Genomic DNA, 25159 nt, shown 5'->3' on the forward strand with positions numbered 1-25159 from the left:
AAGAAGTTTTCTTTTATTAAGCAGTATTTAAAATAAATAAATAAATAAATAAAATTTAACAGACCAAAAAATATAATTTGTTTTGACAGCACGGAGGACCTCTGGCATGAATGTGACATCAGGAAGCTTGGAAGCTCTTGGAGGAGATGAATCTAAAGGGGATTTGTAAGTACATATGAGACTTTCTATCTTCTATCTTATATTAACTTAGAGAAATCCTGCCTTTTGGATTGTAATAGTTATAAATTCAAATTTCCCTCCCCCTTTAATAGGGCCTCCTCAATTGACTACTACTGGTTTTGGAAAGTTCAGCGTTCTACAAAATGCTACCCATACCAGGGAAAGCCATTGGAGCTCTGTATGCTGCCACTTCTTAGTTGTCCTAATTTGTTAGCATTTTACAGAACCCCCAATTTATATCTTCATCATACATGGACTTTCTATCCATAAACATTCCGCATTACATTTTGTTTCCTTCAGGACATTTTTCTCCTGTTTGACACTTTGCATCCATTAATGCACATTACCCCTCCTGCAATTTGATCAACCCTATCATTTTGATATAAATTGTATCTTGGAATTGGTGCATAATCAGTTGTCCTAGCATCCAGTCTATGAAATATGACACTAAATGAAGAGGCTGATATTCTAATTTTAATCTTATTTTAAAATTTCCGACATTTGCATGCAAACAGCATAGAATATCATCTAGCAATTCATAGGAGTAATTTTGGTATTTGCTTTTAAAAAAATGTTTTTAATGCATCTGGGCTACTTCAGCCTTTACGACAACATCTCTGAGGCATTATAATTTGACCACTTTACCAGTATCTTTTGAGAATCTTACTCCAAATCATGCATTACTGAGCAATTGTCAGCTTCCACTATGATTAGTTCAAGTGGGTCTTAAACCTGCCCTGGGGGTCCCCCAGCCAATTCGGTTTTCAAGATATATCCCTAATGAATATGCATGCATGAGAAAAATTTGCATACTTACAACCTACTTTATAAGCAAATCTTGCTTATGCATATTCATTAGGGATATCTTGAAAACCACAGGTTTAAGAACCACTGATCTATTTTAAAAGCTGCTCTCCTCTTTAAGATTAGTGTCACAGTTGAAGTCCATCCTTACTATATATGTTTTCCACTTCTGTAATGTTACCCAGTTCCTAACAAATCTATAGTCCTTTCACTTAACCATCTCACCTGTGCATTGAGACTTTGCAACTGCCTGCTTCTAGAGTCTGGATTTCAACTTTAGCTTCTTGAACCTTCCTCCTGCATCTTCCTGTGACTTCTCTAGCCTATGTATCATGCCAGTTGACTTATCCCACACCTATCTAGGTGATCACTATCCATCTTCAAAACAAGTTTTAATATTCTCAAAATGTCAGAAACATACCACCTTAATTTGGTGCTTCTCAATCCTGTCCCAGAGGAACATATAGGCAGGTTGGGTTTTCAAGATTCCCATAATGAATATGCGTGAGATTTGCATAGAATGGTCACTTATATTGCAAATCTCTTGTTTATTCATTGCAGTGATTCTGAAAACTCAATTGACATAGGTATGCCTCCAGAAGAGAACATAAGAATAGCCTTACTGGGTCAGACCAATGGTCCATCAAGCCCAGTAGCCCGTTCTCACGGTGGCCAATCCAAGTCACTAGCACCTGGCCAAAACCCAAGGAGTAGCAATATCCATGTTACCGATACAGGGCAAGCAGTGTCTTCCCCCATGTCTGTCTCAATAACAAGACTATGGACTTTTCCTCCAGGAACTTGTCCAAACCTTTCTTAAAAGGTATGCTATCCGCTCTTACCACATCCTCTGGCAACGTGTTCCAGAGCTTAACTATTCTATGAGTGAAAAAAAATTTCTTCCAATTGGTTTTAAAAGTATTTCCCTGTAACTTCGAGTGTCCCCTAGTCTTTGTAATTTTTGACGGAGTAAAATATCGATCCACTTTTATACCCGTTCTTCTCCACTCAGGATTTTGTAGACTTCAATCATATCTCCCCTCAGGTGTCTCTTTTCCAAGCTGAAGAGCCCTAACTGTTTTAGTCTTTCCTCTTACGAGAGCAGTTCCATCCTTTACCATCTTGATATTGAGAAGCACTTAATTGTTAGAGTTCATTAAAACTCTGGCTACTGTTTTTCATAGGGTGTCTCAGGAGGTTAATGCATAAGGTATAATTTTCATTAAACATTTTCCTAAATTGTTACAAAAGTTTCATATACTGCCATTAGTACCAAAGTAAAGCATATGGAGAGTACAATTAAAAAAAAAAAAAAAAAATTCGCTACAAATGCAGGCTTTTCCTAATTATGACAGGGATTGCTATGCAAATGATAACCCGCAATTGGAAAAGTTGTGACTGCCTTAACTTTCCATTTTGGTGGGCTAGTTTGTTTAGATTACAAGTATGAAAAGATGAATGCTGATATATATAGGGGCATAGCAATTTTTTTAAATTTGATTTGGGGTCCGTTGACATCCTTCGTTACTTCAACATAGTTGTCTTATTTTTGTTTATTTCTATACATATCCAGGATGGGGCGGGTGGAGGGAGGGGGAATATTTTTGGCTATTTCTTGATTAAATTGTTGGATGGGAGGGATATTTTTCTTCTGCATTGTTATTGATGGAATTTAAGTGCTTACATTTATTATTAAAGTATGTACAATTCTTGGCACTTTGTATTAGTTTTGAAAATTAATAGAGATTTTAAAGTGAGAGAGAGTGAATAGAATCAAGGAGCTGACAAAGTGAGGACAGATGACAAAAATGAAGAGTAAGATATTAGAGCAGATGTGGATCAAAGTGGGAGGAGAGGGGGCGCTGAGACTTAGTGGGCAGAAAGGGGATATCCCACTCGCTATATAAGAGATGGCTGCCAAAAGTTCAAAATGTGCCATCGAGATGATCTTCTTAAAACTGGACATAGAGAAAAGTCACCTGATCTCATCTGCACGTTAAAACATTACCATCTATTTTAATGATATTCGGAAAATTATACAGAACCATTGGCACACCTTACAAATGCACAGATACTTTAGAGATATAAAACCTGTTATCGCCTAAGGCAGGGGTAGGGAACTCCGGTCCTCAAGAGCCTTAGTCCAGTCGGGTTTTCAGGATTTCCCCAATGAATATGCATACACTGCTTTCAATGCATATTCATTGGGGAAATCCTGAAAACCCGACTGGACTACGGCTCTCGAGGACCAGAGTTCCCTACCCCTGGCCTAGGGTCTATGCCACAAATTATATACTGGGATGGTGGAGGAAGAAGGTAGGATAGAGAGCTGCTGAGGCACACCTGAAGTCCATGATGTACTTGGATCTTTGGAAGGATGTTGGAAAAAGCTAGGTTTTGATGTCCTTAAATCTAGGCAGTGAGGGTTCTTAGCAGACATGGAGAGGCAGGGAATCCACAGGAGTAGGCCAAAATATGAAATTTGTCTGTCAAAGTATAAATGCTCCTCCTAGACTGCCTACTCTCGCCCAACTCCTCCCTCATTCATTCAAGAGTAGAGCCAGGGCACAAGAGGTCAATAAAGTAATGTAAGGATGGGCTTGAATGAGTAATACTTTAAGGATCAACATTAGAATCTTTAATTTTATACAAGTTGGTAGAACCTGTAAACCCTGTTTTCTCTCAATTTAGGGAGACCTCAGATTTGATTACCTGTGTTGCTGACCTACAGTTCAACAATCAAAAACTGCAGAAGCAATACTGTAATCTCAAGATGGCTATGGAAAACATGGAGGAAGTCAATAGCAGATTAACTGAACAAAACGAGGAACTGCATAACCAAGCTAAAAGGTTGTCCATATTCATTTTTTTTTCTTCCTTGTGGTATTCTGTTGAACCTTAAACCTTTCCCAATTTCAGACATGATTGGAGTTCTTTAAGCCCAATTCCTGCTCTTTAACAAACAGTATAACATGCTAATTTCAATTCAAATCAAGAAGAATTAGTTGAACAGTCGCCAAGTAACAAGAAAATATAATAGAAAAATAAACCAGTGTGGTAGCATGATGACAGTTCTGAATGCATTCAACATGAACGAGCCATCTCATTCTATAAACAATTAGCTATTTATAGTAAAATATATTTCTAGGGGACTCTCCCTCTTGCAACATGGGGTCACCACATTATATGGGTCCCAAATCATATGAAATAAGGACACAGCACCTCTTTGTGTAGCAGTTAGCTTGGATATCAAAATCAATTTTTGTTATGACTATTGGAGGTGTCTTATTTCCATGCCACCTCTAAAGTTATCGGTTATATGGAGATCAAAAATGGCCAATGGGGTAATGGCAGGCTGCCCTGTGTTTTCCTGTTTGTACTGAGTTTGTTGAATGTGAGATGTCTAAAAGGAGGGGTGGGTAAGTCCTTCTCATACCTCTGCTCTAGTCCAGGCCTTAATATTCTGATATGCAATTACTCTTCAGGAGAGAGCTGGAAGTACCCTTGCTGTCTTGTCAGCACAGAAAGCTGACAAGTCTTGAGGGGAATGTTTCACTCAGCCCAAGTGTCCAAACTCCCCCACAATCACTGGCTAGTAGCTCCCTGACCTCTGAGGGGAGTGGCTGAAGTCAAAGATGTGATTCTGGGTTCAAATGCAGGAAGCTGCCCAGAAAGCCTTGGAGACCAGCGTTTTGTGTCCCTCCCCCCTCTGTAATGTACCTGGGGATGGGACAGAGTTAGCAAGTTCAGCACAACTGGGAGCTGTGATTCTGGCCATGCTCAAGCAGGGAAGATCATTTTGGATACTGAACTAGTAGAAGTTGTGAAGGCAGAAACTTATTTTAATATGGGAAGTTGATAGCAAATGTCAATAAGAAATGGACTTGGTGGAAAAGGACATTGAGACTGTATATACATGGGTTTCGAAGGTGGAAACTTCAGTTGAAGAATTTGGGAAAAATTAAGGCTCTGGAAGAAGAGGTAACCTGCTTTATTTGTAAAGGCTCAGGTATTCAGTTCATGTTGGAGCATATAGAACATTCTTTACATCCTTGCAATCTTAGTTTTTTGAACTTTCCTAAAGTTCAAATGTCTCCAAGAGAATGGTTAAATATATACATGAAGTATTGAAGTTAACAAATCTTTACCAGCTGTAAATGAGGTGTCTTATCTTTCATTTAAGAAAAGGCAAATCATGGAATTAATAGAAGCAGCAACAAATGTGGATTTGGAGATTATAACTGTCTGGTAAAACAGTTTTTGGAAACATCTCAAAAAATGGTCCCGAGTCCATTGAGAATCTTATTAAGCTGTTTTTCAAGTTTAGAACAATACTGTATATACCATATTTTTTGCTTCCTAAGACGCACTTGACCATAAGATGCACCCTAGATTTAGAGGAGGAAAACAAGAAAAAAACCCCATTGTGTACTAATATATACCAGGCTGTGAATCCAACCCCACACTACTTGCAAGGCTCTGCACCCTGTCCCCCAGTACCTTTTTAAATCCCCCCCATCGTACCTTTTAAAAACACCCCCAGTAACAAAAGATTCTAGAACCCCAGAGTATCAAGATTCCAGGCAGAGCCTCAAAGAATAGCAAGATTCCGGAACCCAAAGAGTAGCAACATTCTGTGCTACTGATCCAGGGCAAGCAGTGGCTTCCCCTGTGTCTTTCTCAATAACAGTCTATGGACTCTGTCAACCTGTTCCAGGCATACAGCAAGAAAGAAGGGTTAGAGTCTGGGGTTGGTTGTGGAGAGAAGGCTCAATACTTGCATTATTATAGTGTCCAAATCTGGTCTCTCTGGTGGACCTGTCCATCCATCAGTCAGTCAGTCATGCGGTTTCTCTGGTGGATCCCTTGCCCATCCGTCCATCATGTGGTCTCTGGATCGCCTACCGTACCATTTAAAATGCAGCTAATAGCCTGATGGTCCAGCGGTGTGTCGGCCGTCAGGAGCGAGCTCTCCACGTTCTTGCCTGGGCTGGGCTGCTTTCTGAATAGCTGCCCAGTTTTCGCAGTTTGTAAAGGTACAGGTGGGGAATCCGTGGATTCGTTTTAAAAAGGTACTGGGGATGTGGTCAAAATTTGTATCTTCGGTCCATAAGATGCACCAACATTTCCACCCACTTTTGGGTGGGAAAAAAGTGTCTTATGGAGTGTAAAATACGATAGGCTAAAAATGATGGTGTTTTCGGACTTGGGCAGAGACATAAATCTTTTCTGCTCATGAGTATTACAAAATGATGGTGGTTCTTATTTTCATTTAAATGTGTTCGGTTAGATTTCAAAAAGTTTTATATATTCTATGACCCTATACTTTTTAAAATCTTTTCTTGATATTGGGTTTCCTTTGCAACTTGATAGAGAATCTAAAAAGTTAGGTAACTTGAGCATTATTTACCACCTGATACTTTTTAGTACTGTTTATTTTAACTGTTGTATTGCTGATGGATCTCCATATTTTGGGGAACTCGGAAGATAATTTTCTGTTGATTTTTTTTTTCTTTGTCCTGTTTTCTGGAAAATAGTTTTGCTTGTAATTTTTATCTTCATCTTATGACTTTCAGGCCTTACATCCAAGCTCTTAAAATTAAAAATGCAGAATGCTGTTTACTTATCACACACATCATAATTTGCAACAATACTTAAGCCCAGAAAACTTGAACTTTTGAGCAGGCTCATCAAATAAAAATTACCCCACTCTTAGTCCTGCGCAGTTAATTACAGTACCACTTCATATATTTGGTAAAGTGAAGTTGATGTCAACAGAATTCTACAGTACGTGTATAAGGCAAGATGGATCAGGATGGGCCAAAGTTAGCTTTGATGTCAACTCTAGCAGTGGAGAAGTGAAGCTGATGCTGGATGGCCTTCTACAGTCTGTGTACTGTATCTGGCAAGATGGATCAGGATGGGCTGAAGAAGGTTTTGATGGCACCTTGGTAGCTGGGAAGTAGGGCTGGCACAGAGCAGACTTATTTACAGTTTGAGCCTTGAAGATGGCAAGGATGGATCAGTAGCTAGTAGGTGTATTTTTATGCCACATTCATATCTGAGTATAGGTCTTACATATTTCAGGGGAGGGGAGGAGGAGAGTTCTTATAGTGGAACTTAGCAAGTAAATTGTAGTAATTTACTGTATTGTTGGTTCAACATTGCCTTGATAATGAATGTGACTGCCAAGCAGACTGGTTGGATCATATAGGTATTTTTACCTGCCGTCTTTACTACGTTACAGTTTGGTATTCCGCTTCAATTATAGCTCTAAGTGGTTACAATAAAATTCAAATATTATCAAAGAAAATAACTCCATAAAAATGATAGAACAGACCTATACTCATCCATCACCTCAATTACACTTTTATACTATCAAGAAATCTTTTAATGCTGTGGTATTTAGGCTCCAGTTTTATTGTTATGGACAGTAATTTTATCATAGATTACTGTAGATGATCAAATGTGTATAAACACATTTGATCATCTACAGTAATCTATGATAAAATTACTGTCCATAACAATAAAACTGGAGCCTTTTTTTTGTTTTGTTTTACAGATAACACCCCTTCTTTTGGATAATATATATGTGTGTGTATATGTGTGTGTATTTGTATATAATATCCAAAAGAAGGGGTGTTATCTGTAAAACAAAAAGTTTGTTTCTGTAATGACTGTCAATGAAAAGTATAGGAACAAAGCTTTAAAAATGGCAGCACTCGCACCATTTGTTTCACTTGCCAGGTTTTGGAACTTGACTTTGTGCTATTGTACTTGTCTGATTAAATGTACAATTAACCCAGAGGTTTCTCTTTCCTTAGTGCTCAACAGGCCATTGTTAGAGCAAAGTCATTGAAGGATGAACTGGAAGAAATGAAAACAAGCCTTAACCTCTGTGAAGAAAAGAGTGCAAAGATTTTGGCTCAGAACAAACAACTGGTAGTCTTTTGTGTGAAGTGCTACTATTTTATGTTGGCATACTTGAAAGCAATTTTTGCACAATGAACATTTTTTAAAATGTTTTCCAATAATAAATCTAAATTAATAGTAATAATAATAATCTGCTGCTTACATAGTGCTGTAAAAGCTTTGTAAAACTTAAAAAAAAATCAGATTTCAAAGTAAGCTTACTCTATACCTGCAGAAGGTCTTGCTTATTCCGGGCAAAATGGTAGAAACAATTATAAAAAAATAAAATTGTGGAACACGTAGACAAACATAATTTAATGAAACAGCATAGGTTCAGCTGAGGGAGATCTTGCCTCACCAATTTGCTTGACTTCTTTGAATCAATACACATGTGGATAAAGGTGAGCCAGTTGATATAGTGTATCTAGATTTTCAGAAAGCTTTTGACCAAAGTTCCTCAAGAGAGGCTCCTGAGATAATTAGTCATAAGATAGGAGGCAAAGTTCAGTAGTGGATTAGGAATTGGTTATTGGATAGAAAACAGAGGGTAGGATTAAATGTTCATTTTTCTCAATGGAGGAGAGTAAACAGTGGAGAGCTGCAGGGTGAGTGCTATTTAACTTGTTTATAAATGATCTGGAAATTGGAACGATGAGTGAGGTGATTAAATTTGCAGATGACATCAAGAAAGATATAGCAGCATTAGAAAAGGTTTAAAAAAAAAAGAGTGACCAAGATGATAAAGGGGATGGAACTCCTCTCGTATGAGAAAAGACTAAAAAGGTTTGGGCTCTTCAGCTTGGAAAAGAGAAGGCTGATTGAAGTCTACAAAATCCTGAGTAGAGTAAAAAAAGGGTACAAGTGGATTGATTTTCACTCTGTCAAAAATTACAAAGACTAGGGGACACTCAATGAAACTGCAGGGAAATACTTTTAAAACCAATAGGAGAAAATATTTTTTCACTCATAGAATAGTTAAGCTCTGGAATGCATTGCCAGAGGTTGTGGTAAAAGCGGATAGTGTAGCTGGTTTTAAGAAAGGTTTGGACAAGTTCCTGGAGGAAAAGTCCATAGCCTGTTAAGAAATGGGGGAAGCCTCTGCTTGCCCTGGATTTGTAGCATGGAATATTACTGGTTTTGACTAGTGACCTGGATTGGCCACTGAGAACAGTGTACTGGGCTTGATGGACCATTGGTTTGACCCAGTAAGGCTATTCTTATGTTCTTATCCAAACACTCAATCAATTTAACTTCCAGAGTATTAACAGTGTCCCATATCTCTTCCAATGTTATCCTCTCTAGTCTAGTCTTCAGCCTGGTACTGTTCATAAATCCAGTTCCATTGGTAACAATGGGTTCAGTTCCCAGAGAAATCTTCTCAAGCCATCCACCCATTGCTCCAGCGCAGATCTCTCTCGCTGGTTATCCCACCTCAGCATATGGAGAATCAGATAATGGCCCAGCTACAAAGTTAGATTCGGCAACCCCTTCAGTATCCATACCGAAGCTCCCCAATTTCCCTTTCACTCCACTTCCGGGCTGTGTTTGTTTCTCACAATCTTCAGGGCTCAACTTAATGTCCAAGGTGCTGTGGGCAAAATCCCCTGCTTCAAGCTTGCCTCCCCAAAGCTTATCTTTGACTCTTACTAGTAAGAGAAACTCCTCCAATGTTCGTTGTACAGATACTGGGAAGGGGGTCAGTTCATGGGGAATGAATGTGGCTTTCCTTTCCGCATAACCATGCTCTCTACTTGTGGTACGGAGCACAAGTCAGAGCGCCCTCAACCATCCTTCTCTGCCGCCATCTTGTCCCCTCCCCCCTGTCATTTGTGCTTCTATATACTAAGATAAGTGGCACCTTAGTATTGTGTAAGATCTTATCTACAGTAGGTGATGAAAGGTCTATTGCTTTCAAATCAGGAAAGCAATTGACCAAGCAAGCCACATGTCAGACCATGCACCCAGCTGTCTACATGCCTGAAGATTGAATTTTCAAATAAAATGGCTGGGCTGGCCTAACCTTGCCCATCTGGGAAGAAACCCCTGAAAAGTCCTCTTTAAGAGGATCTTGAATTCCCTGGAGGGGCAGGTCCTGGTTACAGAATCAGTTCTGCTTCACCAAATTATGCTGTCCTGTAAAATGAAATGTCCTACAAGGCAGCATAGAGGATGCCAGTCTGGAGGTGGGACTACTCTGCTCAGCACATTGTGTGATATGTAAGGACCCCTTTATCATGTGTTGGCATTTTTTTTTTTTTAAGAAATAAGTTAAAATGTATAGAGAGATGTGCAAAGAACTCTTCAAAAGACCATAGTGGAAAAAAGTCCACAAATGAAAGATTAGTTGTGATTTTTATTCAGGTTTTGTTGTTAAACTGAATTTTTTGTGCGATTGTATCAAGTTGAATGGTTGATCTAAATATAGAAAACTTAATTTTACTCTTTCATTCTTGCTTGTTATACTGTCTGTATATGAATTGGTTGGATTTTAGAATAAAATTTCTGATGAGGGATATATTTGCTCAGGTGAAACATAGAAACATGAAGACAGATAAAGGCCAAATGGGTCATCCAATCTGCCCATCCACAGCATCTATCTCCTCTCCCTAAGAGATCCCAAATGCCTGACTCATACTTTCATAAACTCACTCAGTCTGTCTCCACCACCTCTATGGAAAAAATATTCCACACATATACCACCCTTTCTGTAAAAAAGTATTTCCTTAGATTATCCAAGCCTATTGCTTCTTAACTTTATCTTATGCCCTCTCATTCTGGAGCTTCCTTTCAAATGCAAGAGATTCCTCATGCATTTATGCCATGTAGGATTTAAATCTCTTATCTCCCCTCTCCCGCCTTTCCTCCAAAGTACTGTATACATATTGATATCTTTAAGTCTTTGGCCTCATATTATGACACCGTCCATTTTAGTTGCCTTCCTCTGGGCCAACTCCATTCTGTTTATATCTTTTTGAAGGTAGCCATGTTGATTTTTAACTACTTTTATGATGCCATTGTGTTATGGTGCGTGTGCATTCATTTCTCAAACATTTTGTCATCTGCTGTGGATATAATGGTTCTTTGGCATTCTGAATGCCACGTGAAGATCTCCATGGAAAGCACTGGGAATGGCTTACTATAGTGGGGTAATATATAGAATTTAGAAAAGGGCTTGGATGTTAATGGCAGAGGTAGTTAAAAGCACATCCAATAAAATAAACTTGACACAGATTAAGTGCATCAGATATAGATTTTGTACACTACTTCAAAACTTTATTAAGCAAATTGAACATTTTGCACAAAAATCTTTTGGACTTTATAAACAAACCCCGTAAATTTTTTTTTATTTTTTTTTAATACCCAGGAAAAGGATAATCTTTCACACATTCACAAGATTGTGTCCCTCCAAGAAGAGGTAAGTGAAACACATGTTTGTTCTAAATATATTTGATATTAGGATGCAGGAATTGAATGCATGTATTTTGTCTCTTGCTGTCTTGGGGGAGGGGGTGTTTTTTGTTCCATAATTATGAACATCCCTCTTAAGTGATAGATAAGAATAACTGTTACTGTTCACTTTTGCAGGCTCTACTGATGGTCATGAACAAAATATACTATATTAAACTTTACAACTAGTAATACATTCCACTGTAAGCTGGCTAAATTGGTTGTGTTCGTAGTATAGGCAAATAGAGTACTGTATCGTTTCTAATACTCTGTTTCCCCGAATATATGACACTGTCTTATATTTTTAAAAACTCCAAAATATGCACAAGGTCTTATTTTCAGGGGGATGTCTTATTTTTCCATGAAGAAGAATACAGTACACATTTATTGCTGAAAAAAAGACATTTATTACTTGTATATGGTACAGGTCATCACAAACCAGAAAAAACTGTATCACAAACCAGAAAAACATTTAAGGCCCTGATTCTCCAAAAGTGCGTCCCGATTTTAGGCAGCTGTAGACGTCCTACAGCTGTCTAATCAGCCAATCGGGATGCACATTTTTAAAAAAAAAAATGCTCCCCAGGCAGGCCGCCCGGGAGAGGCGTCCTATACTAAACGCCGATTCTGTAACCGGCGTCTTAAGAGAATCGGGTTAAATTAGACGCGGCCGCTATATTTATGGCAGCAAGGGATCTCCCTGCTGCAATATGTATAGCGGCCGCGGTTGTTGCGGCCGCCTGTCCCATCACCGACAGGAGAATGCCTAACTCCTCCTGTCGGAACCCCAAGCCCCCTCCCCCCCAAACTCGTAATCGCCGACAGGAGGATGCCCAACTCCTCCTGTCGGAACCCCGGAACCCCCTCCCCCCCAAACTCGTAATCGCCGACAGGAGGATGCCCAACTCCTCCTGTCGGAACCCCGGAACCCCCTCCCCCCAAACTCGTAATCGCCGACAGGAGGATGCCCAACTCCTCCTGCCAGAAAGCCCAACGACCCCCCACCCCAACTAATCTCCCTCCCCCAACTAACCTTTCAATGTTGGTCAGCTGGACGGGTCTTGCTGCCGTCCAGCCGACGGGTCTGCCTCGTGGAAATGAGACGGCACGCCCCTTCCCGGCCCATCCCCGCTAAATCTAAGGCCTGATTGGCCCAGGCTAGGCACCTTGGCCAATCAGGCCTTAGGATTAGTGGGGATGGGCAGACCCGCTATGCCTAAGGCCTGATTGGTCCAGGCTTCTACAGCCTGGGCCAATCAGGCCTTAGATTTAGCGGGGATGGGCCGGGAAGGGGCGTGCCATCTCATTTCCACGAGGCAGACCCGTCGGCTGGACGGTAGCAAGACCAGTCCAGCTGACCAACATTGAAAGGTTAGTTGGGGGAGGGAGATTAGTTGGGGCGGGGGGTCGTTGGGCTTTCCGGCAGGAGGAGTTGGGCATCCTCCTGTCGGCGATTACGAGTTGGGGAGGGGGTTCCGGGGTTCCGACAGGAGGAGTTGGGCATCCTCCTGTCGGCGATTACGAGTTTGGAGGGGAGGGGGCTCGGGGTTCCGACAGGAGGAGTTAGGCATTCTCCTGTCGGTGATGGGACAGGCGACCGCAACAACCGCGACCGCTATACATATTGCAGCAGGGAGATCCCTTGCTGCCATAAGTATAGCGGCCGCGTCTAATTTAACCCGATTCTCTAAAGACGCCGGTTACAGAATCGGCGTTTAGTATAGGACGCCTCTCCCGGGCGGCCTGCCTGGGGAGCATTTTTTTTAAAAAAAACGTGCATCCCGATTGGCTGATTAGACAGCTGTAGGACGTCTACAGCTGCCTAAAATTGGGACGCACTTTTGGAGAATCCGGGCCTCGGTGTACAGAGGCTGTTCCTGGGCTTGTTTTCCTGGACAGCGGAAGCAGGAAGTTGTGTGACCACGCATACGGTACTGTACCAGTACTCTGGATCGCCAAGACATGCTTGCCAAATAGTGCCTTATTTTCGGGGGGGGGGGCCTTATATTTCCCAGGTGGGGAAAAAAAGGGGGGTGTCTTACTAAAGGAGGAGGTCCTATAATGGGGGAAACACGGTAGCTCACCTTTAATAATGGACCACCTCTCTGTTGTAGATCTTGCAAATTTCATCTTGAAGCCAAATTTAGATTCTTCCAATAGCTCAGTCCCCCAGAAAAATCTCTTTTGTACAGTGCTAGAAAAAAATAAAACCAGGCATTATACTTTACACTTGGATGCTGTACTGGAGCTTTCAAGCCACATGATTCTCTGCAATCTGTATAGCCTTTAAATGGCTTGAAAGCTCATATATGGACAAGTTTGTAAACTACAGCTTGCAAAGAATCTAATGTACTTGATTACTGTGTATATTTAAGGGAATGTTCCAATGCACACTTTCACAAGAAAGATGCAAAGAATGTCATATACAACATAAACAGTGCTGCTTTGGTTTAAATAGGACGTGTTCCAAAAAAATGGAGGAAAAGCTTCAGACTGAAGCCCTCCCACCACCACAATGGTGGTCCAAGGTGGTTGGGTGATAACCTTGCTGGCCAAAAACCTCCATTGCACTCCCAAAGTATAAAAACCTTAAGCAGGGCTGTCTATGCAAGGTGATAGAAGAAAGAAACTTTCAACTTATCTCCAGTTGATCGATACATCGACGGTGGCCAGCGTTTCACGAGTCTGCTGCCTCAGGGTGTAAAACAATCCGATCAAACTTTTAAACGGGACGCCGAAACACATCCACCCAGCTAATTTAGATGACCACCCGGCTGTCATCCGATCACAAATCCAGCTGCTGCTCAACTTTTTTTTTTATTTTTTTTTTTAACTTCTCACCGTCTTGGAGATTCCCACTTTAGCCCTTAGCGAGCTCATGCTCCGGGGCTCTAACATGTGCATGCCAGCTTCTCTTCTCTTCCTTCCGAAACCAGAAGTTATGTCCGGGGGGGAGGGGAGAGAAGAGAAGGGAAGCCAGCACGCAAACTTTAGAGCCTCGGAGCACAAATTCACTACTTATATGATGAGGCCATGCTGCCTGAAGATATCCATCTAGAACGTGCTCATAGAGCCTTGCAAGTGCCACGCGCTAACAGGCCGTGCGATATAATAGCCTGTTTTCAAAACTTTAAAGTCAAGGAGGCTATCATGGCTAAAGCTCGGGTGCAATCGCCTCTTCAGTGGAAAATTTATGACCAACTTGGTTTCGGTCACTTTAAGGCGGAGAGTGGACTTAAAACCGGTCTTGAAGTACTTGCGAAAAAAGGCGATTAGCTATCGCTGGCACCACCCATTCGCACTATTATTTCATCTGAAAGGAACTTTGAAAACAGTGCGTTTCATGGAGGATGCGATCCAGATTTTTCTGGACGTGGACTTTAGGGTCAAGGAATCGTTGGTGGGTGGTAGCCTTTGAGAGTTCCATGTTTTGAACCACCAGCGACCTTTGCCCAGATGGCAACGTTCCTCTAGAGGCAGTGGCTAGCTTGCACGTCCGGCCTCAGACGCAGACCATCAGAAGGGGGCCAGCTTGATAGACAGCTTTACAGGATCTTTTTAGCTGTTACGCCTGTTCTGGAACTAATTTCAGGGATTTTGCTTCTATTTTTCCTGATGTGTGTTTGAGTTGAGATTGTGTGGTGTTTTGTGGTTATTGAGTGTAGCAGAGTGGATGGCTGGATGTTAGTTTTTACTTTCATACCGGTAGGTTGCATTTAAGGTTGGTGGGGAGCAGGGATTGGCCACCATGTGGTGGGATATTTCCAGTAAATTGTTGTTGATGGGGAGGGGGTGGGGTGGGGGTGGGGGGATGGGGAGCTCAGTATTTTTGTTTTCATTTGGTTCTCAGGGTCTCCAGATATTGAGGAGGAGTTTTGTTGAAGGTCTTTTTTTTTTTAGTACAGAGGGGGGAGGGTATTAAAAGAAGTTGTTCCTGAGGTGATGTGGAGGAAGAGGGAAAGAGATACTTAAAGGGAGAACTGTTGGGAAGAGAAAGGGAGAAATGGTAGACCTGGGGGAGGGAGGTATGGGGAGAGATGGGGTGGGGGGCAGTTGGGAAGAGACAGGGAGAGAAGATGGATCTGGGGATGGAAGGGAGGTAGTGATAATTTTTGGCCTGTGTATGGAAGGCAGAGAAATGCAGCATCTCTCTTTTTTTTTTTCTTCCATTTCATTGTTCAGCATCAAGGGGGGAGGGAAGAAGAAAAACAGAAAAGAGAGGGAGCAAAATGTTGGACCATGGAGATAGAGGAGGAGAGATGGAACCATGGAAGGGCAGGAGGGAAGAGAGCTGGCATAAGAAAGGGGATGGAAAGAAAGGGACAGTGAATTATAACCTGACCAGTGGAGAGAGGGAGGGGGATTCTGAAAGTGGTGAACCATGTGAATGAGGTCAAAAAGATAAGATGAGTGAGAGCAGTGAGTATGTAGTAGAAATGTGGTAATGGGGAGTTGATAGCAGGAAATAGGAGGCTGGGAAAGGAGTGAGATAGGAAATGGGAGAGCTAGGGACAGAAGTTAAAGCTGAAAGGGAAAAATCAATATGTTCAAGACAAAGCATAAGGAGGAAATGGAACAAGAAGAGAAAAAAAATGAACAGCAGCCACTGGAAAGAGAATTAGTTGAAGATAGACAAAAAGCAGAAAGAGAAACTGGGACCAAGATGATGGAAAAACAAAATATCCAGACAAGGTAGAAAAAATTGTTTTATTTTGAATTTATTAACTAGAATATGTTAGCTTTGGGATATGTGCATCACAATTATTTTTGGCAACCCCAAATCTCCAAGCTTTACAGCCAATGGCAATATCCTCAAGCTGCCACAGCTTTCATGCATGTATGAAAGCCAAGGTGGGGGAGGAGCAGGGAGGAGGGAAGGCAGCAGCTCTGCAATATTGCTGCCAGCTGCAGAACTTGGGAAGTTGGAGGGGAGGAGGTGGCCATCAGTTGGTAAGGCTTGGGGATCTTTACTAGCTACAGCAGGGGAGATGTTCATTTTGAGGGAGCCTAAGCTCAAAGTGGGAGGCCCAAAAAAGCAGTAATATTTATCCTGACTGAACAATCCTCCACCTACACTGCTGACAGCTAATGCAGTATCCCCGCTCTGAAGAGGCTCACCGTAGCTATAATAGAAGTGAATGGGAAAACCAGGAGCAGGCATCCCTGTTCATTAGAGTGGGGATGCGGAAGCCTGTGGCTGCTCACACTGTCAGCGGTGCACATGGAGGATCACTCAGTCAGGGTAAGTGTTGTTTGCTTTTTTGGGTTCCTCTCCACAATGTCCCTTTAATGAAGGTTTATTATTAGATGCGTACATCTTCTATATTAATGATTGCAAATTTGGGACCTGCTCAGCCTTTTTTTTTTTTTTTTTTTTTTTTGCTCATGTTTTAAGTTTCAAGTTTATTAGGATTTTGTATACCGCCTATCAAGGTTATCTAAGCGGTTTTTACAATCAGGTACTCAAGGATTTTCCCTATCTATCCCGGTGGGCTCACAATCTATCTAATGTACCTGGGGCTATGGAGGACTGAGTGACTTGCCCAGGGTCACAAGGAGCAGCGCGGGGTTTGAACCCACAACCCCAGGGTGCTGAGGCTGTAGATCCAACCACTGTGCCACACACTCATCAGCTAGAGTTAGTGTTTGTGCGGCCCCAGATTTTTTTCGTCCCATGTGGCCCAGGGTAGCCAAAAGGTTGGACACTGTTGCCCTATTCCTTCACCCGTGAGCAGGGAGGGGTAATTTTCATAGTGTTCCAGGCCGTGCGCCAACACTATTCCCTGCTCCTACTACTTCACCGTAAGCAGAGAAGGGTAATTTGCATAGCACCAAATTTGAACCACCAAATTTCCCCGTCCCGCCCCACCCGGCTACTTTTTCATGCCACCCGGCTGGAAAAAAATTCTGGGGAGAACACTGTGCTAGTATTAACATTTCTTCTACAATTTGACTTCAATCCCTAAGCTGTTTACTTTTTCTTTTGTTTGATTAGAATATTAAGGGTGCCCTGGACTTAGAAGGTCTAAGAGAGAAGACAGAAGAATTAACCATAAATAATGCTGAATTACAGGTATGTCATTTGAAGAATCATTTTGTGTGACTTTTTTCTTTTTTTTTTTGTCATGGATGTGACATCTAATATTAACTTTAATTTTTTAAAATTCTTTGTTCAGGAGTAGCCTTTTAAGCTTTCAGCTCAGTCAGAAGAAGCCTCTTCTGTTAGTGCCATAAACCTCCAATTTTATATTACCCTCCCTTTCCTTGAATTTAGTTCAGTCACTGCTGTGACAGTCTTCAGTCTCATACTCATGGGCTCGCTCATAAGACTGAAACAGTGGATCCTAAATTTGGCCACTAGATGTCACTGCTATATGATAGGAACACCCTCCTCTCAATGACTGTACAGTATATGCTTTTTTTGCAGCCTACCTGTGTCTTGCTTTTTATCTGGAGCAGCTAGCATAGTTTGTATCAGGTTGTCACCATTGCTGCTCTGTTTTTTAGTGTCTGGTTTCTGTCCCTTTAGTAAGTTAGATTGGTGGAATGGTAAGATTTTCTCCTCTGTCTTCTGCTTCTCTTCATCTCTACTTAAAATAGCATTCAAACAAAGAAATTAATTACATACTTATTTCAAAATGTTTCACCATTTATTAAATCATTTTATTAAATACTCAATCTATAAATACAATTAAATAAATCATAACCTACACACAAATCACAATTAAATAGAGCCCCCTCACAATTCATTCAAACCATTAAAACATTCTGTTTAAAAATTTCATGAAATGTTCACCCATGCAAACGGGTATTAAAGATGCCAGCAAACTCTATGCGTGACTTCAGTATTTCGTTGTTATCCTCATAAATCACTCCATTTATCGATTCCAGCTTATTTCTCCATATCGGATAGTGTCCAGATCATCCACATGTTCCATGTTTCGCCGATAGGCGTCTTCAGGAGCTTAATCTGGTCACGGCTCCGTTTCATTTAACAAACTTGTTATTTATTATACATAAGATATGAAGCAGCTCACATGGTCGGAACATCCAAACCAGGATCACATCACCAGCCTCAAACTGAAGGGAGATTTCCCGGTGGTGCTTAAGTATTACTTTAAAGAGCAGAGAGAGTAGCTGGGAACATGGCATGTTCTTGGCATCTCTACAGTCCAACTTGATGTTCCCCAAGGTGGTCTGCTCTCCTGCCCCCTCTTACCATGCTACTGATTGGGTATCAGAATTTACTGTCTGGGGGCTCATGCAGTGCCAGCCAGTGAATTCTCATTCCCAGTGTCACCAGGATATGATTAAGGCACGAGTAGCTAGAGTTAGAAGACATCCGGATTTCCCTGGACATGTCCTCCTTTTGAGGACATGTCTGGGGGTCTGGATGGCTGTTCAAAACCCGGCACTTTATCTGGGCTTTGAAAAGCTTGGAACAAATCACTGTCAGGCAGGAGCGCATGTGCAGATGCCATGTGATGACGTCATGCGCCGCATGCTCCTGCCTAATGAGAGCAGGCATCGGGGGGGGGGGGCACATAATGGGATGGAGATGAGTAGAACTGGGTAGGCCTGGGGGGGGGGGTGGGTCTAGGGGGGTTCCAGATTTTCCAAACAGAACATAAGAATTGCCATCTCCGGATAAGACCCTAGGTCCATCAAGTCCGGCGATCCGCACACGCGGAGGCCCCGCCAGGTGTACCCTGGCATAGTTTTAGTCCCCCATATCACTCTAAGTTTCTCATAAGGAGATGTACATCTAGTTTACCCTTAAATCCTAGAACGGTGGATTCTGCAATTACCTCTTCTGGGAGAGCATTCCAGGTGTCCACAACTTGTTGCATTAAGCAGAACTTCCTGATATTTGTCCTGAACTTGTCCCCCCTTAGCTTCAGTCCATGTCCTCTTGTCGATGTCAAATTGGACATTGTAAATAATTTTTTTTCCTGCTCTATTTTGTCGATTCCTTTCACTATTTTGAAAGTCTCAATCACATCCCCTCGCAGTCTCCTCTTCTCAAGGGAGAACAAAACCAGTCTCTTAAGTCGTTCCTCATATTCCAAGTTCTCCATACCTTTTATTGGTTTCGTTACTCGTCTCAGCACCCTCTCCAGCAGTTTTATATCCTCCTTTAGGTATGGAGACCAATGTTGGACGCAGTATTCCAAGTGTGGTCTGACCATCGCTCTATAAAGTGGCATTATTACTTTCTCTGATCTACTTGTGAGTCCCTTCTTTATCATGCCTAGCATTCTATTTGAGTTTGCCGCCGCACATTGCGCCGATGGTTTCAGGGTCCTATCAATTAGTACACCCAGGTCCTTTTCCTGTTCGGTTTTTCCCAGAGTGGCACCTGACATACTATACTTGTGTTCCTTATTCTTTCTGCCTAAGTGCATCACTTTTAATTTTTCCACATTAAACTTCATCTGCCATTTATCTGCCCATTTCTCCACTCGACTCAAGTCGCTCTGGAGTTCCTCGCTGTCCTTCTGTGATTTGATTGCCTGACATAGCTTTGTGTCATCTGCAAACCTGATGATCTCACTAGATCAGTGATTCCCAACCCTGTCCTGGAGGAACACCAGGCCAATTGGGTTTTCAGGCTAGCCCTAATGAATATGCATGAGAGAGATTTGCATATGATGGAAGTGATAGGCATGCAAATTTGCTTCATGCATATTCATTAGGGCTAGCCTGAAAACCCAATTGGCCTGGTGTTCCTCCAGGACAGGGATGGGAACCACTGCACTAGATGTTCCATCCTCTAGGTCATTGATGAAAATATTAAATAAGATGGGCCCAAGTACCGAGCCCTGGGGCACACAGCTAGTTACATTCTCCCTGTCTGAGAACTTCCCATTTATGCCCACTCTCTGCCTTCTGTTCTCCAGTCATTTGCCTATCCATCTTAGTATATCTCCTTCTATTCCATGGCCTTGCAGTTTCCCGAAAAGTCTTACATGTGGAACCTTGTCGAACGCTTTCTGAAAATCCAAGTATATAATATCCACCGGTTCTCCATTATCAATTTGTCTGTTCACTGTCTCAAAAAATTGAAGTAGGTTCGTCAAACATGACTTCCCTTTCCTGAATCCTTGTTGGCTGGCTCTCATCAGGTCGTGTGTGTCTAAGTGCCAGATTATGCTATCCTTGATCAGCGCCTCAACCATCTTCCCAGGGACTGACGTGAGACTCTCAGGTCTATAATTGCCTGGCACTCCTCTAGATCCTTTTTTAAATATCGGTGTGACGTTCACTATCTTCCAGTCGTCTGGTATCTGTCCTGTTTTGATTGACAGGTTGGCAAGTTTTTGCAATAATTCTCCGATTTCCACTTTTAGTTTTTTCAAGACTCTTGGGATGAATTCCGTCTGGTCCAGGAGATTTGTCACTCGAGTTTGTCGATCTGGCGGTAAATCTGGTCCAAGTCCACTTCTACTGTGGTGAGGCTGTCCTCTGTTACTCCTTTGAACATTTTCACTGCTTCTGGAATTGTTGCGGTGTCCTCCTTCGTAAAGACAGACGCAAAGAAGGAATTTAGTCCTGTCTGCAATTTGTTTGTCTTCCTTGATGTACCCTTCCTTCCATGGTCGTCCAGTGGACCCACCGCCTCTTTTGCGGGTTTTCTCCCTTTCACGTACCTAAAGAAGGGCTTGAAGTTTTTGGTCTCATGCGCTATTTTCTCCTCATAGTTCTTTTTGGCATCTCTCACCGCCCTGTGACATTTCTTCTGATCATCTTTGTTTATTCCAAGTTTCGGTTGGTTTCGTGCGTTTCCATGTTTTAAAGGAGTCCTTTTCTTTTATTGCTTCCTTCACCTCTTAGTAAGCCACGCCGGCTCTCTCTTGCCTTTGGTTTTCTTTGCTTTGGACATCCGCGTAATGTAGAGGCTTTGTGCTTCTGTGATAGTGTTCTTCAGAAGGGACCATGCCTGTTCTACTGTTTTGACTTTGCCCATCTTCTTCTTGATCTGTTGTTTCACCATGGTATCTTCCCCTTTTAAAGTTTAAAGTCGTGGTTGAGGTTTTAGTACCTTTCCCCTTCCCGACATAGTTTGAAGTTGATCATGTTGTGATTGCTCGTCCCCAGCAGGACTGTGACTTCTACTTCCTTTGCTGGCTCCGTAATGCCATTTAGGACCAAGTCCAAGGTGACGTTTCCTCTTGTCGACTCTCCCACCAATTGTTCCAGGAAGAAGTCCCCTAACATTTCCAGGAACTTTGCCTCCTTGCCACAGTTAGAGGTTCCCAGGTCCCATTCTATCCCCGGGAAATTGAAATCCCATTGGATTAAGACATTACCTGTCTTACATTCATGTTTAATTTCCTTTATCATTTCCGAATCTGTCTCCTCCCTCTGTCCTGGCGGACGGTAGTAAAGCCAATCTTTATGTCAGCACCGTTGTGTCTGGGAATCTTTATCCAGAGAGATTCCAGCTTCTCTTTCTCTTCCGTCATAGTCTCTCTCTCACAGATTCTATTCCTTCCCGAACATATAGGGCAATACCTCCACCTTTCTGCCCCACTATCTCTTCTGTACAGTTTGTATCCCTGCAGTACTGTATCCCATTTGTTTTCGTCATTCCACCAGGTTTCTGTTATGCCAATGATTTCCAGTTCATCATTTTTTGCTATTGCTTCTAATTCTCCCATTTTGTTTCTCAAACTTCTAGCGTTCGTATACATACATTTGAGTTCCCTTTGTGTTACCTTCTTGGACTCCTTAAGCTTAGCACTCTTCCCCTGGTTCTTTCATGGTATCCTTTTCTGCTTCTGGGTGGTCTCTCTTATTTGCTTTGTGGTCGTCCCCTCCCATGTCTGAGTAGTTGTCCGTAGTTCCCTCTTCGGAACATCCTGTCGCCTGGACCATCGACTGGTGGTCGACTGTCGGCTTTCCCCTGCCCTTTAGTTTAAAGCCTTCTTGTTTGGCCTTCATGTTGCCTGCCAATACTCTTGCTCCTTCCTCGTTGCTTCTTCCCCAGAAAATCTGGTAACCCTACCAGTAGCATTCTGGCCTAAAATAGGAAGGAATGCCCTTATATCCATATACACACACTTCAACTGGTAAAGATCGAGCTGGTGTTAGTTTAGTGGTGGTCTATTAAGCAAGTGGGGCTAGAGTGGTAATACTGGAAAAAAGTGTAAGCATTGACACTAGAAAATGACACGGGGCAAAGATTTATCACCGTTCCTGTTTCGTCCCCGTGAGCTCAGTCCCCATCCCCGCCCTGCAAACTGTCAGATCCCATCCATACAAGCCTTGAATAGTTATGATTTTATGCTGAACTTATTTTATTAAAGTATAAAAAAACAATATTCTGTACAATTGTCTTTTTATAAACACAAATAATACAGAGCAAGGATCGACAAATCCCCTGTCTCCCCTCCCTTTCACAAATATCCCCTCCACTATTGTGAAAACTGAACAAACCAAATTACTACAGAATGCTACATAGAAAAATCAAGCTAACAGAATACTTCAGTCACACATGACAGAAATAGTGTTAGGGGAGTGCAACTAGGGCAACTGCCTCCTGGTCAGAGAGAGCCCTAAGCCAGCTGGAAACTAAAGAAGCACAGCTCTAGCAGGATATATATTTCAAATCTGAAATATTCTAATCACAAAATATAAAATTTTATTTATTTTCTTTTTTTGTCTGGTAATTTTATTCTTCAAATCATATTGGTCTCAGGCTTTGTTTTTGGGTTCCTTTTGTCTTCATCGTGGCATGGCTGGCTCCTGAAGGTAAAATAGGTGTAAGAGAAGCTGGGGAGGAGATGCCAAGTCTGATATGGGCACAATTTAAAAAAAAAAATTTTTTTTAACCACAGGAGCAAGACTTTTCACCACTCCCACGGGGCAGTAAAAGGTCTTATCCCCATTCCCGTGGGGCGGTGAAAGGTCTTGTCACCATTCCTGCGGTAAACCAGTTGCATATGTCTCCATTCCTGCGGATTTACTGTGATGACCACGGTGTACCGCGGTAAACGGTCCCCATGTCATTCTCTAATTGACACTATTCATTCTCATAAATATTTTCTCTCCTTGGGTCATATTAACTGTATGCAGAGTTTAAAAAAAAAAAAAAAAAAAAAAGAATATACTCAAGTCTAAGGTAAAAGTATTTGTTTAAAAAAATAAAAATAAAAGTCCATAACAATTTATTTAGAACTTCCATGGTAATTGTTGTGAATTAAATCAGTGATGGTGCTTGTTATAAATGAGATTAGGATACAGGCTGTTTTTTAGGACATGTGCAAAAAATAGAAATGTGAAAATCAATGCAAATTAAAAAAAAAAATTCCCTAATTTGAAAATATGGGTGCAGTCCAGTATTTGAAGTAAAGCAAGATACTTCAAAGTATGTTTAGAGTAACCATGCATTTGTAGATCATAACAGAAGTCCAAAAATCCAGACTGCTCAGGGTCAGGTCAGTCTTAATTTTCCATATTCTTAGGTGTACTTTCAAAATGAGCCCAAAAGAGCAAGGTTCCCCATGGCTATACTGTCCCTCCCACCCTCACCTTGCACAGTTTGGTATTTTTTTTCTCTCTAGGTCCTGCCCTACCCATAGCACTTCCTCTCCCCATCACAGCCCTTGTGTTTCAGGGTAAGGAAGTCTTCCATGATATAGCGCCAATAGCAGCCTTACTCACAAGCTCTCTCTGGCCTGCACTGCCCTTTTCCCTCTGCCCGTTGCACCCTTTCTGATGCAACTCTTGCCTTGTTTTGTAACACAACTCAGGTTATGGATATCATTTACAAGGAGCATTTAAAAAAAATTTATATTCATAACCATTGCCCTTGGAGGCCATTGGAATTCAGTCTGGCAGTTTTGAATAAAATCACTTGTCTCTTTTTGATGATAAATGATTGTACCATGCACTTTTGAACATACTTATTTGTTTTAATGCAGTGGGTTTTTTTTCCTTTAATATCTTAAAATTGTATGAACAGAAGAGGGAAAATTATATTTTTATGTGTATATGTCTTAACTGGTTTTGGGGTTGTTTTGTATACTGATATGAACAATTTACTGATTTATTTATTTTTTTTCCTGTGGTTTGTAGTTTTACGATTTTAACATGTTTTTCATATCAGCCACATTGTAATGATGGGTCTCTTGCACAGCATTTTTTTTACTTTTCATGACAATCGGTGAAATTAAGTTTTCATATCTATTTTGCAATGTAGGGGTCCCTTGTGAATATCTGCTCCTTGTTCTATCTTCATACAAATCACAATTGTATTTCCTCTTTTTAGGTGATCCCAACAAATTCTTCACAAAATGTAAAAATGATACACTTTGTACCTGTGTATAATTCTCCTACCTCCCCCTTGTATTGCAGTGTGGTGATTTTTTTTACTTAAAGCTGAAATATTTTTGCAAATTTTTCCCTTCAGATGCAGTTGCATGAATGTGAGAACATGTTAACCAACAAAGATACAGACCTACATAAGGTAAGTTTTTGGAGGGTGGTTTTATTTTTTTTTATTTTTTTAATTTAGCCCGCCAAGAAGTTAAAAATCTGAATTGTGAAGGGCATTCTGTTTTAAGAAAAACAAAACTAAAAATAGTTGACCAATTAATGAGAAAATACAGGTTTGACAGGCTCCTTAAACCAATGGTCTGTTTCTGTTTAAATCGTGATAAACTGGAAGGGGGGGAATTTTGTAAATGGCATCTAAAAAGATAGGTGCCTATCTCTTGTCAAGTCACACTTTCTTGTACAATCCCACTCTATTCATGGACAAATGGGTTATGCATCCCATGTTGTGAGGCTGCTTGTAGAAAGTTTCATTTAC

At 41.4% G+C, this 25159-nt stretch overlaps 1 protein-coding gene across 5 annotated transcripts in view; it reads left to right on the top strand.

Annotated features, from left to right (window-relative positions):
* The window catches only part of LOC117363329 (lymphoid-restricted membrane protein-like), a 248868-nt gene that overhangs the window by 50827 nt on the left and 172882 nt on the right, over positions 1 to 25159 (top strand). For all 5 annotated transcript variants that reach the window (XR_004540024.1, XM_033950851.1, XM_033950852.1 and 2 more), the window contains 6 exons: positions 90 to 165; positions 3676 to 3834; positions 7809 to 7926; positions 11261 to 11311; positions 17339 to 17416; positions 24758 to 24814. Coding sequence is in view for 4 of the 5 variants with exons in the window: in XM_033950851.1 (XP_033806742.1) it covers positions 90 to 165; positions 3676 to 3834; positions 7809 to 7926; positions 11261 to 11311; positions 17339 to 17416; positions 24758 to 24814 (539 nt within the window). In the remaining variant the exon portion in view is untranslated. The remainder of the gene's footprint in view (positions 1 to 89; positions 166 to 3675; positions 3835 to 7808; positions 7927 to 11260; positions 11312 to 17338; positions 17417 to 24757; positions 24815 to 25159) is intronic.

Source organism: Geotrypetes seraphini, chromosome 7 (genome assembly GCF_902459505.1).
Source record: "Geotrypetes seraphini chromosome 7, aGeoSer1.1, whole genome shotgun sequence".
Classification (NCBI taxonomy): Eukaryota; Metazoa; Chordata; class Amphibia; order Gymnophiona; family Dermophiidae; genus Geotrypetes; species Geotrypetes seraphini.